This window comes from Cyrtonyx montezumae, unplaced genomic scaffold (assembly GCF_038088225.1).
Source record: "Cyrtonyx montezumae isolate F1298 unplaced genomic scaffold, pur_monq_1.0 scaffold_18, whole genome shotgun sequence".
NCBI lineage: Eukaryota > Metazoa > Chordata > Aves > Galliformes > Odontophoridae > Cyrtonyx > Cyrtonyx montezumae.
The window spans coordinates 7,557,769-7,575,310 of NW_027071914.1; the positions used below are offsets into that span (position 1 = coordinate 7,557,769).

Sequence of the window (17,542 nt, forward strand, 5' to 3'; positions counted from 1 at the left end):
TTCACAGATCAATCCAACAGAAATACTAAGCCTTTATTACCAAGAAAAAATATTCCACAGAGAAGGTCGGCTCGCTTCCATGCATGCTGTCAGTCACATCCACCTCCTGAATGTGGAGAAGTGCTTCTGCTAGATTCATTAATTCCCCAAGGCACCATTTGGCTTTGTTCTTGGCCACAGGTGCATGGGCATTTTGATTCAACTGAACTGCTTGCTAGAATTTTCTTGCCAGCATTGAATGGGCTGAAATAATGTACCTGACTGGTGGACAAGCCCAATACTGCAAGTGAAAAATCACACACGGGACATAGTTACTACTAAAAGAAGTCAAACGACTTTCTTTACATCCACATTGTAAATAATTTATAAGCAGGGAAATGAATTTGCTTGAGTCTCTCTTCACTTGGACAGAGTGAAGAATGTTTGCTGAATCCTTGGTACGTGCAAGCACATGGTCACGAAGCCTGAAAGCCAGCAGCACTAAGCTGAATTCATGTTATCTATTGTTGTTTGGATTTTGAACAAAATTGATGGAATATGAGCCAGTTGATGAATCCTGTTTTATCTGGAAATTTTCTGTTGACAGGCCAAAGGGGCGGAGAACCAAATTCCCAAGATCTTTCAGTTTGCCTACAATGAAAAAGAAATACGTGAGTAAAGCAGAGGGAAAACTCCCACTGAGTGATGCCCATCTACACACTCAGCTCCACTAACTTATCTACTAATTCAAGGTAAACGCTGTGGAAATCTCTCCAGTTAGTTGAATATTTAGGCTCCTGTATGAACTAAAAAAATTCCAGTTGTGAGGCACTCAGTGTCAGCTTTGGAGCTGAAGGCAGATGAGTTCAGATTCTGCCAGGTCTGCAGGCAGCCCTGACACCAGTGGCAAAAGAAGTCATCTGGTTCTGGCTACCTACTAGCTCTTTACTTCCTCAGTCATAAGTTCACCTTACCCAGGACCTTAACAGCCCACAGACAGTCTCTCCTGTACTTGGATATAACTTCAGTACCTGCCAACACTGTTCTTTAACATAAATTTTTCAGTTCCTGCCACTTTGATGCAGCCACAGTTCTATAAACATTCAGCAATAGCAGAACTGCCCAGTTTCCTAGACTACCAACAGGAACAGAGAGAGCCAAAGTTCAAACTCTGCTCGCTCATAGTTATTACAGATCTCTTTCTAGAAATGTATATCGATACAGCAAACATTAAAACAAATCCATCCATGCAAGCATCTGCACCTTCTAACTAAGCAGTTCCATTTGAAGAGCACAGCTTTGTAACCATTCTTAGCATGCCAGATGACATCCTGCCATCAGGAACTCACGTTCGAAACTACAGTTGTCTGTATCTAACTCATCCCTGCTAAGAGTTCTAAGCAACCGTAATTTAAAGAGCATTTAGCACTTAGCAAGGTTTCCTCACTGCAGTGCAGCAAACGATCTGGACTGAGTTAGAGCTTTGTTGCTAAGCCATTCTGAAGCAGCAGCATCACAGCAATGACGAAACAGAGACATGTGAGAAGCAAAGTTCTATGCAAGTCCTCTACAAAAAGACATCAACAGCATTTACTTTACACAGAGTCCAAACAGATAAGTCATTTGCCTTGCACCATGCTGCAACCCTGTGACTGCACTCAAAGCAGAAACTAGCGAAGTCTGAACTTATTCAACAGATCTAAGACAAGGGGCAGACTATTTGGCAACCTTCAAGCCAGGTTAAACACTGTCCCAGTAATCCAAATCAGACTGTTTCCAATCACATTTGCAAAACTTAGGGTTAGCTTCCTTCTCCAGATTTTTTTTTTAAGGTACACTGTTTAGTGTACATTAACTACTAAGTCAAGTTCATAATTTCACACTTCATCCTAAAAGCACTCTGGTTATTAAACTACAAAGACGTTCACAACTTTTCTATGATGGGGAGATGAATAGTGGCTATTGTGCTCTTAAGACAAACAATCCTTGCTCAGCTTCACTTTTTTGGGTGAGAAGTGTCTTTGTCCAGTGGTGGAAGAATCCTGGCATAGTCTGGCATTCCTACAGCCAGTTGTAAACAGTTTACAAGTTATCCAAGCACTGCAGCTGGCTCAGGAGCAGGCAGACAAGTTTGCCTGTTTCAGGAAACACTGAAAGGCCTTTTCTAGTGGCAGTTAGCATGATGACTCTGCAGGTCACACTAGAGCATAAACACAGCATAACTGCCGTGGCATTCTTACTTGTAGCTAGGCCAATTCTCTGGGAGAAGCTAAAGGCTGTAAGATGTAACGAATACTTTACTCTTCATCTCACCCAAGCTGTGACTATACATTAAACAATTCATTTTAGGTCACCATCCTGTTCTGCCACAGAAGTCCACATGCTGTTCTGCCACAGAAGTCCACATGCAGCACTGCCTCTTGGTGCAGCCACATTAATTAAAATGTTAATAAAGCAGAAGAAAGCCTTGCCTCTTCCAGGAACTCAAGCCCAAAGCACTGCTTCCGCTGTTTGGAGCCCATAAACCCATCACTGTAGGAAAGCAATGTCTCTTCCTCCCCCACTCTCCTTTCATCCCCAAATTAAGATCAGTAGTTAAGCCCAACCTTTCCCCTCCCCCAAAGAAAAACTCTTAAAAGAGAAACTGCTGGAAGGAGGCAAAAAGCCTGCGGAGCTGTGACTCAGCTGCAAGTTCTCAGCAGTCAAGCACTCGCCAGTCCCAGAGCAGGGTCATGTTCTCCTGAAACACTATTTTATAGAGCATATGTCTAAATTCACCTGGAACTGCATCATGCTGAAGTTATTCAGCAGGACAGTATTCAGAGATTAACAGGAAAAATAACTGGCAAAAATCAATTTCAGTGTCAGAAATCTGTGATTCATTATTCACCTAAACAGAAAAGTTATGTTCTATTACAAAAGACATATGCACAAAGATTTCTCATCATTTATTTTTCAACTACCAATCATAATTGCCTGTTATTGAGTATTTCTGGCAATTCTTCTAATATAGTTGCTAGAGATTATGCGCTGTGTGGAAGTTGAAAAACCAAATATTGTTTACGCTTAGAATTTTTTTTGATTAAAAATCTTCTGAAGAGGTCTTATCTTTGTGTAACTCACTGGACTATCAACAGCATTTCTGAAGCAATTAGGAGAGCTCAGACAAACCATCTTCCTATCAAACTGTCAGTCTGGTTTGAACTATTTCAAGGGACCTCAAGTTCTCTGTACTCACATATTGAGCTTCAGCTGCTTAGTTTCAAATACAACATTACCCTTCAGTATCAAAGAATAAATTGTTCTTCAGGCATTAAGCCTCATAAATATTTTCACTGATCTTAAGTAGCTGGAGAAAGCTCTTACTGATGGAAAGGCCCAGGTTATACACTAATAGGTCTTTGTGTTAATCACATTAATAAGCAAGTACATGTCACTATTTTCTGGAATAGACTCATTTTATAACTTAAACTGAAAACCTCAACTGTTTTTGATCAGGTTTGATGAATTGTTTGTGTAAGATGGGTTACACAGGTTGGCATTTGTCCCGCTCCAATGTCTGTATCCAATATGCTTAGCTTTCCTGCAGCTATGTACAAAACTGTATCGTGATCACAGGCAGCAAGCTGCTAAACCTCACTGAAACAATTCCAAACTTTCACTCATCTCACACCCTTCTCCCCAGGGACCATGGTCCTTCATCACAGTAATTAGGATCTAAATAAGACTGGCTTGCTGCATAATAGCTAGAGATCTTTTGTTTTAAAATCCTAAGAAAAATAACCCAAATGTTTAGTAAGTGTTCTAATCTTAGGCAGTGAGAGAGGCAGTTTGCCCATGTTATGAAACCATAAAGGGAAAGAACTATAGAATCACAGAATGGGTTTGGGTTAGAATGGACCATTAGAGATCATCCAGTCCAACCCCTGTGCCATGGGCACGGACAACCTGATCCTCTGGAGGATGTCCAAAGCCCTGTCCAACCTGACCTTGAACACTTCAATGCCACATGCATTTCAAAGCTACTTTGGAAATATGCTGAAAGTTAAGCTTTCACTTACATGAAACTCAAATGGAGGTGAGTTGGTACTAAGCAACTTTTAACGCTGTGTGTCAATGTTAACCTGCTAATACTGAATGGAAAATATGAGAATATTTTGAAGGCAAATGCCTGCTTTAGAAAAGTTAAAACCTTTTAAAATACACAGCAGAAATTGAACTAGTTTGGCAATAAATTATCATTTTTATAATTACATCAACTTCATTAATCATTAAGCACTACGACATGGATGCAAGAATTCATAGGTGCATAGTCTGGAAAAGAAGATCCAGCCAAGAATGTGTGCTCTGATTTATTTACATACAATCACTTAAGAAGTAGTTTCAGTTTTTGACAAACTATGCAATAATGAGCTGTGGCACTGAAAAATGGAACAACACACTGAGGGAAGGAGGAAGATGCACTCTTTTAGAAGTTTATCTGTACACAGTTCTGGTTTTCATGGCAGCATTACTCAGCTGCTCTGGGTACACCAGTGCTTAGTTTTAGTTGAACGAATAAAAGCCCAGAAAAGCCATGTTTACAGGCTGATATGGTGGCTAAAAGAATACAAGGTGATATCCAAACTTCAAAAGGAACTAAGGCACAACATGTGATGTTATTCTAAAATATATGGTTAGTTATTATTTAAGTTCAGTGTAAGTGCACCTGCACCAGGCCTGACCTGGAACTACTTGGATGCATAACTTGCTCTCCTGGGACCAACAGTTCTGGGGCACAACCCATACAGCACAGCTGGCTCTCCTGGGAGTAAGCTGGGAACAAATCCTCCTACACTCAGTTCTGGCTGCAGATTACTGTTAAGCAATTTTCAATTCTGACACAGTACTCAGTGGGTAGATAGCACCAACAAAGTTCTTGAAAAACATGAGTTAAAGCACCTTAAAACAAACACATTGTACAACAGAAAGAATCCAAAGAAATGTTTTAACTACCACACCATACTGTGTTTGTCTTACATTCCTTCTGGAACTCCCAATTCCTCACCCCTCCACCCTAGAGCTGGAAGAGTTTTTCTTTGACCTCGCATAGAGCAGAAGCAATCTGAAAACCTTGAGAACATCTTTCCCAGGCCTGCACCATTAGATCCATGATACAGCTACTGATTCTGTTAAGGACAAGATATTGGGCATAACACTTAAATGAAATGAGTCCTATGACTGCCCACATTTGAAACCTAATCTCGAAAGTTCTATGAGGAGACTGTATGGTAGAAAAATTCCTTACATCGTTACACTAGTGATCACAAGTGGTGCCATGAATAAATGTCGAAATGGCACCATATATTTTCAACAACATATGAGAATTTATGTGAATCTGTCACGCTTTGGTTGCGGATGAAAATAGGGTTTCATGCTGATTCTCAGTCTGGATCTTTACAGAAATAAATGCCAGTGCACGCCCCTGCACATATGTAATACTGTTAAGAAGGGATTCTCTTCTCTAGGATCCCAATACACATCAACTGATCTCGCTCCCAGAAAACCACTCCAGTTCTCAAATCTTAGCTGCCACTGGATTAACACTTAAAAAAATTACATCTAGTCTGAAATCCAGACAAAAGTTACCAACTTAATTCTGTATTATTAATGACGGCTTATAAAGCTGGATTTATTGTTTCAGTACAGACCCTTCTGTGACTAGTTAGGCTCTTTAGACATTGTTATCAGTAGTAAAAAGGGAAAATCCAAAAGAGGTCAGAACTGTTTTGTATCAGTTTGTGTTAAAAACCATCCCATCCTACAAAGAGGCATGATCCTTCTTAAGATTTTCTGTGTCTGTTGGTTATTTATAACTTGTTCTAAACGCAATGCTGGAAACAATCTGATGATGTAGAGCAGCTCTAGAAAGCCTTACAGCTACTTTATTTAAGTTCAGTAGATCAAGACACGTACAAAACAAGAGCACATCAGACTCCCTGCACAGCAAGAAGCAAAAATTAAAGAACAATGTCAACTACAGCAGAAGCTCTTCAAAGAGTCTCTTCTTCCTAAATATTTTAGGAATTACTGTACTTGTATGCAAGATAGACTGAGTTTGTTTAACCTGGTTCTCCACAGATATCAAAACACCATCCTAAACTCTCAAAACCTATCCATCTTTGAAAAAGCATTTCATCTACTACTTGTCACACCTAGAATAAGTAAACAGCTAACTGCTGACAGCTATTTCTGAAACAGGGCACGTACAGTCAACTTTCTCTTTTTATCTTACACTGTCATTTGTCCTTGCTCTTTTGTGTGGAATTTCTAAACAACACAAATGAAAAGATTATGTGAAAACAAAAACCCACCAACACCTCATTTTAAAACCAGAGGGTACACACCAGTAAGATCCAGTAAGAGCTACCAAATCCTCCTGATTAGGAGGCAGCAAACAGTGTTGGCAACAGCCTTTGTGGGTCACCTCACAACTATTAGTTTATCCATAACACTGAGTTGTGCAAGGAAATGCTTTATACAAACCATTACTACACATGAAAAGCTTCCTTCCTTGGGCAATCTTATTTAAGTAACTATGCTTTTGAAAATGTCAGTTCATTTAAGATATTATTCCAAGCAGTGCCATACAATATGATGGAGCCAGATATATTCAAATGAATTATACCTATTACATTCTCTTAAAAAAATAGCCAACAGTATCTTTTGGGATATACTGACATTAACAAATAATAAGAAGAGTTAAGAAATTGAACTCCTTCCCTAGCAAGGCCAGAGGCCTGCTTGTAACACTTGGTAGGCTTAATCCAACCTCAGCACAAACGGAACTGAAAGACCATATAAACCAGGATAAAAACAAAGACTTGGAGCTCTATAGGTGAAAATGCTACAAAAGGAACCAAATTTATTTCTTCAGACACAAGATCAGACATGCTCAGTTATTACAGCTGGTTGGATTATCTTACGTATGGTTTAGTGAAAACTGTTTTAACCCATTCATGGGAATGTCTCCTTTGATAGTTTACTTGCACTGCAAAAGGACAAAGCAGTTGGCTTGTTTCTAACCATTTCCCCCTGCTTTTCCATGTATTGTTCTAGAATGCCTTGAGCATAACTGTCTTTAAATTTAACTAATAACTTTTTCTGCTAAAACCTTCTGTAAGCAAAAGTAAGCAATTGAGAACTAGGAAGAAATCATGAGTTTTGTTTAACGTGGTTATTTCCTTTATTTTCCTAGTAGACCACAATGAGCACAATAAGCAAGCTACATGAGCATGCTACTTACCTAACATTTCTTTCTTTAATTTTTCATTCCGCTCTTCAATTTGTCTAGGTAATCGCTGCAGGAAGAATTGGAGAATTGGAATCAGACCCATGCTTTCAGTAATACTGTAGGTAAAGCACATGTAACTTTCACATTCCCAGAATATACCGTTTATGGCTTTAAAAAAAATCCTCATGTCAAACCAACACTTTTATCCTATTATGGAAACTTGTAATTCATCCTATGACATCAATTCATAGAAACGGCAAGTCGTAACTTGCAAGTGCACATTTCATACAAGCACACATTTTTACAGCTGAATAAGGAATCTGATCTGCTTGCCTAGTATTTTAACTGAAGAGTTCAGGGAATTTAAGAGACGTGGAATTACAGTACACTTTAGCCCTATCTCCTCCACCACATACATTAAATATGGTTAAGAGAGACTACAGAAAATAAGCAAGCTCTGTATTTGACTTCAGAACGTAAATACAGGTCTAGTGGGAAAACAGCTGTAAAATCAGTTTGTGCTGGTAGACAGCTTCAGGGAAACACACTGAGAATGTGCAGATCTTCTAGATAAAAATATTTTATCAGAAGATCACTTAATTAACTGTCTATGAGCTTTAGGATATAGTTTAATGAGCAACATCTTATTATGGAGTGTTCAAATACTGCTAATGAAGACCTCTATTTGACGATTCATCACTGGGAGAGAGCTCCCAACCAACAGGCTCATCCTGAGCAAGCTGTCATTCTGAGGAACTGTTCGTTCATGCTTTTTCCCCCCTCAGAAATAGCACTAGTGTAAATCTGTGCACCATCACAGGTAAAACATTATCACGTTTCTAAAAAGCATTACATAACTGCTTGGTCTATGTATTCCTGAGATTCCCACTGACACTTAGAACAGCTTCCATCTCAAAAGGCAGTTTTGCTAACTGATTGTAATGATCATTTTAAATTATAGTTTCATATTCACTACATATATTGCAGCATTTAAATACAGCTTAGATCAGTCAAAAAATAATGCCTCCTATTTATTTGCATGGAAACTACAACAGATGCAAAGAGCACAGTAACACTATTTGACTGAGCAAATTCTAAGCCACAAAACACAATTTTCCAACAGTCACCACCATTTTGCATTTTCACCAGCAATGGACAAGAAACCACATGCCATGCTCATAAAAAAAATCTGCACCAGAAGGGGCGACCAACTGTCAAATAGACCACACATCACCTCACTGTGCTCACATGCACTGTTTGGTCTCCATCAACATTCACCAAGTGTCAATGACTGTCATTCAATGTGCTATTTTTTCCACGTGGAGGAATTCAGTTCCACGTTAGATCCCACTGTGTCAGTGCCCCTCTGCTGCCACGTCTCTCACAGCAACAACACATAAAGGAACATTTTCTAATTTAGTTCCTTCCTATATGTTATAGATTGAGTCATCATGGGTGGCCTTGTCATTCCGATAACATTGCTACAGCGAAATAAGATGTCCATGTCAAGGAAAAAAAAAATGGCCTCACCAGTCAACCCTGTTCAAAACAGTATTGACTGGTGAACACAGGCATTTTCAGCACTGATGGGGAAGAGACGTGTTATACCCCATAAAAACTGAAAAATCAATATGAAAGGATACAATGCATGTCCACAGAGATGGGTAAGCCAGAAACCAGCACAGGCCCAATACCACCACCAGTGAATCAGATCTAATTAGCACAGTCAGACACCATCCAACTTCTGCTGACCCAGAGGGGCTTATTAACTTGGATGCAGATCTGGACCTAAGCTGCCTACATGAAGATGTGTGGATATCTTCAGGCTGTAAACTCAGTTTGCACTGTGGCTGTGACGTTCCCTCATCCTTTTTTCTATCTTAGTAAATAGTTTTATCTCAATCCACTTTGGTTTTTTTTCCTTTTCTCTCCCCTATCAAACTGGGAACAGAAGGAGTGAGCGAATGACTGTGTGATGCCCAGCTACCTGCCAGGTTAAACCACATCTGCTGTATCTTGGGTGAGTTTGACTTACACAGAATCTCTCTCTCATATGGCCTTTAGCATGAAATGAAGACCTAAATACTTGGTCAGAAATAAGTACTCTGTGTTTTGTCTGTTTGAATAGCACTATTCCAAAGACTCAGCATTTCTCACTCCAGAAAAATACATCTAAGGTTATTATCTATAGAATGGTATCCATAAACACGGCCGTTCACGTGGTTCTGGGATACTTATCTCAAAGTACAGATTCTTTTGGTAAATACGTTTATCTGGTCTGCCACTCCCTCAAACTGCTGAAGCTAAAATTCACACGTTGTTATACACCTGCTAAAAACAAAACCTGAAGATTGATAACATTATTAAACACTTTCTGGGAAAGCTTCAATAGGGATTATTTGATCACAAAACACTGTAATTTCAAACTGTTTAATTTGGCATGAATGATGTCGAAGGTAACCAAAGTGTGCAACAGTGGGCTTTAAAACATGAGTGCTACACTCCTGAAATATAAGCTGTACTGAAATTTTAAAGCAGCTAACAAATCAAGAACCTAAGCAAAGAATTACTGTGTATTTAAGTTCTTTTAAACCATCATTTAACGAGATTATAATATTCCCTAAAGCAGTATGTGAAATATTTCTTCTGTGTAGGAAAGAGAAAGACTGGCTCTAACTGTGAACGAAGCTAATTTGCAGATTCTCTTGATGCATCATTTTCATTACCAGTGGAGGCACAGAAGTGCAGCACTATTCCTGCAAAGAGCAGGGTGCTTTACATCAAAAAAAAAGCAGAATCTCTTAGTTCCTACATACTACAGATCTGCTAACTACAAACATGGAGACAATATTGTTTCTTGAATTATGTTTTTTATTACATAGAGATCTATTACGATTATTTTAAAAAGCATAATATCAGCTGTGTCAGTATTTCATTAACAAATTTTCAAGAGGGGACTTTTAAGCCTCAATCTCAAAATACTGCTTTTACCCTGAAACTTGGCCAAGAATGGGACCAACCCAAAGGAGATATCAAAGCTGTATTATCCCACTGCAGTGCAAACTGAGGGCATTCTGTACTAAGTACTGTGTACCACATGTGAACCTGAAGTCAGCCTAATGGAGAGTGGTCAAGGAGCAGAAGGTAACAGTCAAACTCTGTGCTTTCCAGCTACAAAAATTATGAATAAATAACCAATCATTCCATAACATTCCTGAAAGATGACCAGGAAGAACAGCAGCACTCTTTCTGATTCGCTCCTGGAACAAATCTTCACTGGTTACTGAAAGAAAATAGTGGTTTTGCAAAAGACAAAAAGGACAGTTTTTAAGCTTTTAGGGGGTTCAGATTTGCTAAAATGTACGTTTCAAGCTCCTTATATTTTGTACCAATTACTGACTGTGTTCTCACATCTTTAATCTTTGGAGTCCTGACTGTTGCTTCATAACAATCTGATCTGCACAGTTCTTTGGGGAGCTGCTAAAATGCACTCACACTGTTTTACCAAGTAACCAACTAGATTACATTAGGCCTCTTTTTTGGATCCAGGCTAATGCTAAAAGACTACAAGCTACAGAAACTAAATCCCAGCATTTCCTTTAGAAACGTCAGCAGATTCCTTGGCTGAATTCCTGAATCAAATAAGCCATAGTCTCAGCTAGACTATAAGCAAAGCCAACACAAATACTCTTTTCTTGACTATGATGGATGCATCACGTTCACTGCCCCTGCAGTAACGATGTTTGACAAGCCTGTCACTTATTAAGCCATTGCCAAGAGCTAGGTGATAAAACACTTCCCTGCTTTCAGATGCACGCAACAAGCATCAGGGGGTTGTTTCACAGTACAGTAAACTGACCTTGTCGCTGGGTGCTGCCAGAAGTAACAGGCCCAGTTCCTGCACTGCCTTGACCACATCTCTTCTTTCCTTTTCACCAGTAACTGCAGTAGGACTTCTATGATTGCAGAAAGCCAAGGCAACACAAAGCTACTCACTTCAGGGCTTTTTTGGTTGCTGGCATTTTTTTTTCTCCAGGTTAGTTGTCTGCCAGAGTCATACATACCTATCACCAGCCATTCCGTAGGTCAGTCACAGACTCGTACCACTGTGAGCCCGAGGAAAGTGGAGAGCTTTCTAAGCAGCAGGCACTTCATCTGCTTTGTGAAATCTTACCCTTACCACTAACGGGAGTTATAGAGTTAAGCAAAGTACTTTTCTGCCATCAGTGCAATTGATCTAGTCCCAAAGGAAGTAATTTCAGGCAAGGCTTCTTGTCTAATACGCTATTAAAGCGCTTCCTAATGTGTCAGGACAACACCATGGTATGGGGGAGGGGAATTAAAAAATAAAATAATCACTACTAATACCTTACTTTCACAAATGGAGAATTACAATAATTAAACCCATGCTTTGCAAACATATAGAAAGTGCTTTTTTTTTTCTTCCTTTTTTTAGAGAGAGAATTTTTGAGAGTTAACATTTTTTCTGTATGGGGCAGAATAGGATGCAGTCTCACTGATATGAAATTGAACATGACACTCTTTGAAAATTTAACAAGCTATTAAAAGAAGTCCAGTATGTCATATGGAGTCAAGTGCCCAACTAAGCATTATGTTTAAAAATTGCACTCATTTATCCTAAAATGGTATTTAAAAGATAGTTCAATTGTTGCCTTCCCTACGGAAGGCAGTCAGCTCTTTCCAGGCTCCCTGGTGCTCACAAGCCATTCACACACCATGATGTGAAGCTCCCACTCTGACAGAGTGACCACCATTTATATTTGATAGTAGCTACCCTTCATTTGCACATATTCTTTCAAAACCACAGACTGTCTCTGTATGCACGTCTACCACAATTTTCCTTTAAATGGCGCCTTCATAACCTCTTTCAGAAATATAAATGGCAAGCAGTCTATAAGAGGATCTTTCTGCACAAAAATAGCTCTTCGTGCAATACCAGCCCTTAAGAAAAGACCCTCTGAAATTGTCTGATTGACAGCTATTCCATGCTAAGCATTAACATATTAAACTTCACTAGAAAAAACACTCCCTGCTTGTATTTGACATAGTTACTTAAAACACCAAATGAACAGGCTGTAGCAATGACTTCAAACCCTCACTGAGTAGAGGTTATTTACACGATAGATTGAGCTTCATGAAGCGTTAGGGACTTCACCTTTGTTCAACAAAGCTGACACAGTCAAAGCAAACTTTAACAAACTTTAAAATTATTTTTTCACTCTTCCAATGATGAGACAAAATTTCCTCAAGAAACTTTTAATCCTGAAGTATTTATAAATGTTCACTGAAAGTGGACATGGAAACATAGCACTAAGCTGCATGGCTCATGTTATTTGGGAACAAGAAAAGTAATTTAATCAGAAAGAGTGCTGCTTGCAACTACAGGGTGCCTTTTTTTTTATGTGAAAGGCTATGTTTTTTAAAATTAATAGCAGACTTATGTCATTATTAGTAAAATATCTCAAAACAGCCAGTACACACGCAAAGCATAGCCAAAAAAATAAAAACACACACCAAGAACAGAACACAGCAAAATCAAGAAGCAAAAGTATCAGTGTTTAAGTAGACTTAAATTTAAATAGACCTGCAGATAATTCAAACTGCTGCTGACAGACAGAAACCTCTATCTGCTGTTCATTTAAATAACCAATCATCAAAAAAGATCCTATTTCTATACCAAGAAGTCATCTAACTGCAAACTCACCAATTAGCAGAAAATTATGATGAAAGAAAAATGGAATCCCATATTAACTAGCAAAAACTATATTATTGAGTATTTGTATTCTGATTTTTATTCTGAAGTGTTTTTGTTTGTTTGCTTGCTTTTTTACAATAAAGGCACTTGTGAGGCACTGTGAGGTTGCCCAGAGGTGGTGGGGCTCCATCCCTGCAGATACCCACAGTCAGGCTGGAGGAGTGCTGAGCACTGACAGAGCTGTGGGTGTCCCTGTTCATTGCAGGAGAGTTAGAGTTAGGAGCTCTGGTACAGGCTGTCTAGAGAGGCTGTGGAGTCTCCTTCTCTGGAGATATTCAAGACCCATCTGGATGCATTCCTGTGGGACCTGCTGTAGAGAACCTGCTTTAGCAGGATTGGATTCAGTGATCTCTAGATCCCTTGCAATCCCTAAACACTCTGTGATTTTTTCATGTGCATTCTGTGGGGTGTGGGGTATGAGCTTGCAGCTCAGAACACACATCTACCTCCACTTGTTTTACAAAAGTGAAAAAAAAAAAAGCCAAAAAAACAACCATTATGCTTTATGGACCCGAGTCCTGATATGGAAGTTGCAGTATTCCATGCCATCTTCCCTATGTAAGATCAATGAGAAGAACAGTACATTTCAGACTCAAAGGTATTGCAACTGCACATGAAGCAGGTTGCATAAACAGCACTGAATATTTAGACTAGGAAAGGAGAGACTTCATTTTACAGCTGAGCCAAAGTGTACTAAAAAGACTTACCATACAAGCTTCTCTGGCTTGATGAACGGATGGGTCTTTTTCTAGGATTGCTTTATAATCTTCCAGAGCTTCATCTAGTTTTTCTGTTTTTTCATGTAGTTCTGCTCTTCTCAGCAAAGCTCTGATATAGTTAGGATCTAATTCCACTGCTAGAAAACAAAAATAAAGCACAGTACTTTACTTAATATGCTTCTACAGCTCCTAAAATGAATTCTTAAGTGTGTATTAAATTTTTAATATCAGCAGTTAGTTTTATAATACAGCTTAGAATGAAGCAGTCACAGTTTAAGAGATAAATCATAATTTAGAAAAGCACACCTCACACTTGTCTGTGAAAGTCTAATGGAAATAACCATTTTTCATTTAATTTCTATGATCTATCTATCTATGTTTATTTCTAATGCACAAATAAAGATGATGAGATGGCTCAGAAACTTAAGGAATCCCTAAGATATTTTTCAGCTTTTGAATACATCAGTATATGTTATTGGATAATATTTAAGGTTAAATATACCACAAGAGGATAAACCCTAAAGGGGAATTAAGTATTTCCTTGTTTGTCTCAGTACAAAGATATATCAAACAGTCAAAACTGGGTTGTGAATCCACAAAAGGTTATACAGGATCAATCTATTAACATAGAAGTCCATGGATCAAATTTAAGCTTTTTTTCTCCTTGTTCTATTGGCACACATTAGTGGGTTTACTGGTACAGTTAGGACTAAAACCCAAACTTACAAATCACGGGCTACTGTTAATTACTCAAGAATTTATTCACCCATTTTTCATCATAGGAAAAGCAAGTACAAAATCCAGCCTAATTTTAAACTGCTAACCCATTAGAATTGTTCTCAGGATAGCTAAACCTCAGATTATGTAAATGTTCTATAGATTATTTCTTCTGGAAGGACAAAGACAATACTACAGTCAGCAAGTTACAGGCTAGTGTGAATTGCTCTGCTGTGCTGTAAGTGTTGCATTGCAGCTTGTAAGCCAAGTCCCCAGGGAGCATCAAGCCATGGCCGGTTTTGCTGCAGTGAGACTTAAACATACCAGCTCTCTTTAAGCCACCACCGAATAGCCAGAAATGTTTTTGAAAACGCACCACTACCAAAACAATGCAAAACCCCAGGGTAAGAGAGGTCAGAGAGAATTTGTTACCTTCAAGGTTACTTTCAGAACGTACAAACTCCTATTTACTGTACAAGCAGCACTGGCACTCAGCCATTGGATTAGTTTTCTGATTGGTAATTCGGACATTTTTCCCCAGCTATCATGGAGAGTTTAACAAATATTCAAGCATGGGTGAGTGGGTGGGAACAATACACAGCTGAAATGATTTCACTAGAAGTTGCAGAGATAAAACTATGCAGGACAAAAATGGGAAAGCGTAAGCCCTTGTGACAAAGCAAAAGCCAAGCATAAAAGGGAATTGATAATGCTTTTAATTCTATGAGGCCCCACAGTTCTTTGGAGTCTGGGATTAAAACCAAGTTTTAAGGGGAATGGCAGGTGGAAGTGGGTTTATAACAGTAAGTATAACAACTTCCATAATAAAAATGCTTTCTTATTAAAAAAAAAAAAAGCAACAACAGTCTTGTTGGCACAAAATTATTACAGATAAGTTTCATTGACATTTCACAAAATAAGTAATTCTAGATGGAAATGTTTTCTACTATGATTTTTCTGTAAATTTTTCTGTAATCTGTATTTAAAGACTGTTATGGCCAAAATCACCGCACTGTTGTAAAGCACAAGTAATTGGTGTCATTTATGCATCAAAAATCTAGCACAAGAGCAACACACGGGAAAGTCATACCTTTGCTGCAGTCATTTAGGGCAGCTTCTGTCTTGTCCTAGAACACAGAACAGTTTTGTTTCAGTTAAACTGTATTTCCTGGGAAACAGATTACTCACAATTGCAAACAAAAAGGTTTGTCTGGCACTCCAAGGAACTGGGATGTTCATGTAATCAAGCTTTTCATACCATTGCTTCTGATTTAAAGCTCTTTACCAGTGATTAGCTTCCTCTCAGCAAAGGCTGCCAGCCTTCATATTGCACGACTGCCCCACTAATCAGTCTGCACTGAGCAGCCAGCAGCAAGCTACAGTCAAAAGGCTGAGTCACATCTGCAGGCCTCAGCTTAACTGAGCTATGGCTTTTCTACGTATGTCAGTTAATTAAGAGGTTGGAACAGACTGTTCCCAGGACTCCCAAAAAAATTCTTGACTGTACGAGCTAAGACACTCGAAAAGCAGATATCCCTTTAGCACTAATACAACTTCCTCTAACAGGTACAATGCCTGAGGCTTCCAGAAGTGATAGGGACAAGACTTCTGTGTGCCCAGACAACCAGTTAGAGGACGAGTGAAGCAATCTGCTTATAATGGAGAAAAAGAAAAGGAGCAAGAAGGCTGAGATAGAGAACCTATTCTCATCTAAACTAAAAGGGCTTCAAGAAAAACACAAAACAAAACAAAAAAGCTGTTCTGTGCTATTTTCAGGATAAAGTATTGGTCTGGGAGATTCTACTGGTCCGTCCAGGTGAGGTTTTCAGTCTGTGCATAGCTCTTTTATCATCTTGTGCTCATGTGAAAATTATTGGATTCGTTTTCTGGTTAACATCTGGATTATGAGGATGTTTTTCAGTTTGCAGCTTTTGAATTTGAAAGGTTCCAACATCTGCTACTACTGAATTCCATTTTTAACTTGTCAAACAATTTAGTATCCCAAAAGCAAGTTAGGTAATTCTGGCAGAGTAAGAAATTATTTATTTATACTTAAATATGGCTGCCACGTACATTTCCAGACAGAGCTCCATCTGCCTCAGTATTAGAAGAGAACTGCAAGAAAGTTAACCTTGCAAGAGGACAAAGATTATAGGAGTTACTGTTCTACTTTTCCAGAACAATTTTATCTTAAAACAATAATAGAGATTATTTTCTCTAGAATTTTTACATTCACTTATTTAGAAGGAAGTAATTTAGCACCACATTTATAGCCTGAAGAGACGTACTTCTTTAAGTACGATAATAAGCATTATAGGAAAGCCATAGAAATATCTCAGACAATTAAATTTACTCTCAACACTCCTGTGAGCCAGAGAAGCATTACCAACTACTTGCTGATAAGTCCTTCTAGCTCTTGCCATAGACAAATAGCAGCATGTCCACAGACCGTATCAATTCAGACACAATGGTTCTCCTCCCATTCTTCCAGTTATACAGAAGTCCAACAACTTGTTTATAAAGATGAATTCCTCACTAACATGAAGAACCTTTAACTGTTACTCTTTAAAAATCAATTATCAGCTTACAAAGTAAATTGTTTAGTTTCTGTTCAGACAGAGTGGGTCCTAGGGCTTCCATTCTGCCTACAGTGAATTGCAGATTCTGGGAACAAGTGGGCACCTGTCCCTGGGTAAGGAATACAGCAGATATGAAGAAAGCTGCAGCCATTCTTTCCTTACAGTGCCCGGCTATATACATCTATGCAACAACACAGCAACCATGAAGGGAGCACACTAACTGAATGAGTAGTTAGAAGCCCTGCTTGTGCCTGAAAGCATCTGAACATATTACAGGCCAAGTGCACGATTACCCAGGTTCTTGGAAAGAACACTAACTAGCCACACATCTGAACAATTTAACACATGCTCTGCATATGCAAAACGTGTGTCAAGACTGAACTTTTAGTTTGTCTAAAGATAATAAAAAACTATCAGTGTTTGAAATCTGAACAGTTCCAACTGCAACTTTCAGTTTTGAATTAACCCTCAGTAAAATCAAGTATAACAACATTCCTAC

General features: G+C 38.7%; 1 protein-coding gene across 1 annotated transcript in view; it reads right to left on the reverse strand.

The window, feature by feature from the left end:
* Positions 1–17,542, reverse strand: part of TTC1 (tetratricopeptide repeat domain 1) — a 31,380-nt gene continuing 13,838 nt past the window's right edge. The window contains exons 5-8 of the mRNA XM_065734515.1: positions 15,555–15,591; positions 13,736–13,884; positions 7,265–7,319; positions 1–630 (exon numbers count right to left, since the gene is read on the reverse strand). Of these exons, the coding sequence (XP_065590587.1) occupies positions 497–630; positions 7,265–7,319; positions 13,736–13,884; positions 15,555–15,591 (375 nt within the window). The 3' untranslated portion in view covers positions 1–496. The remainder of the gene's footprint in view (positions 631–7,264; positions 7,320–13,735; positions 13,885–15,554; positions 15,592–17,542) is intronic.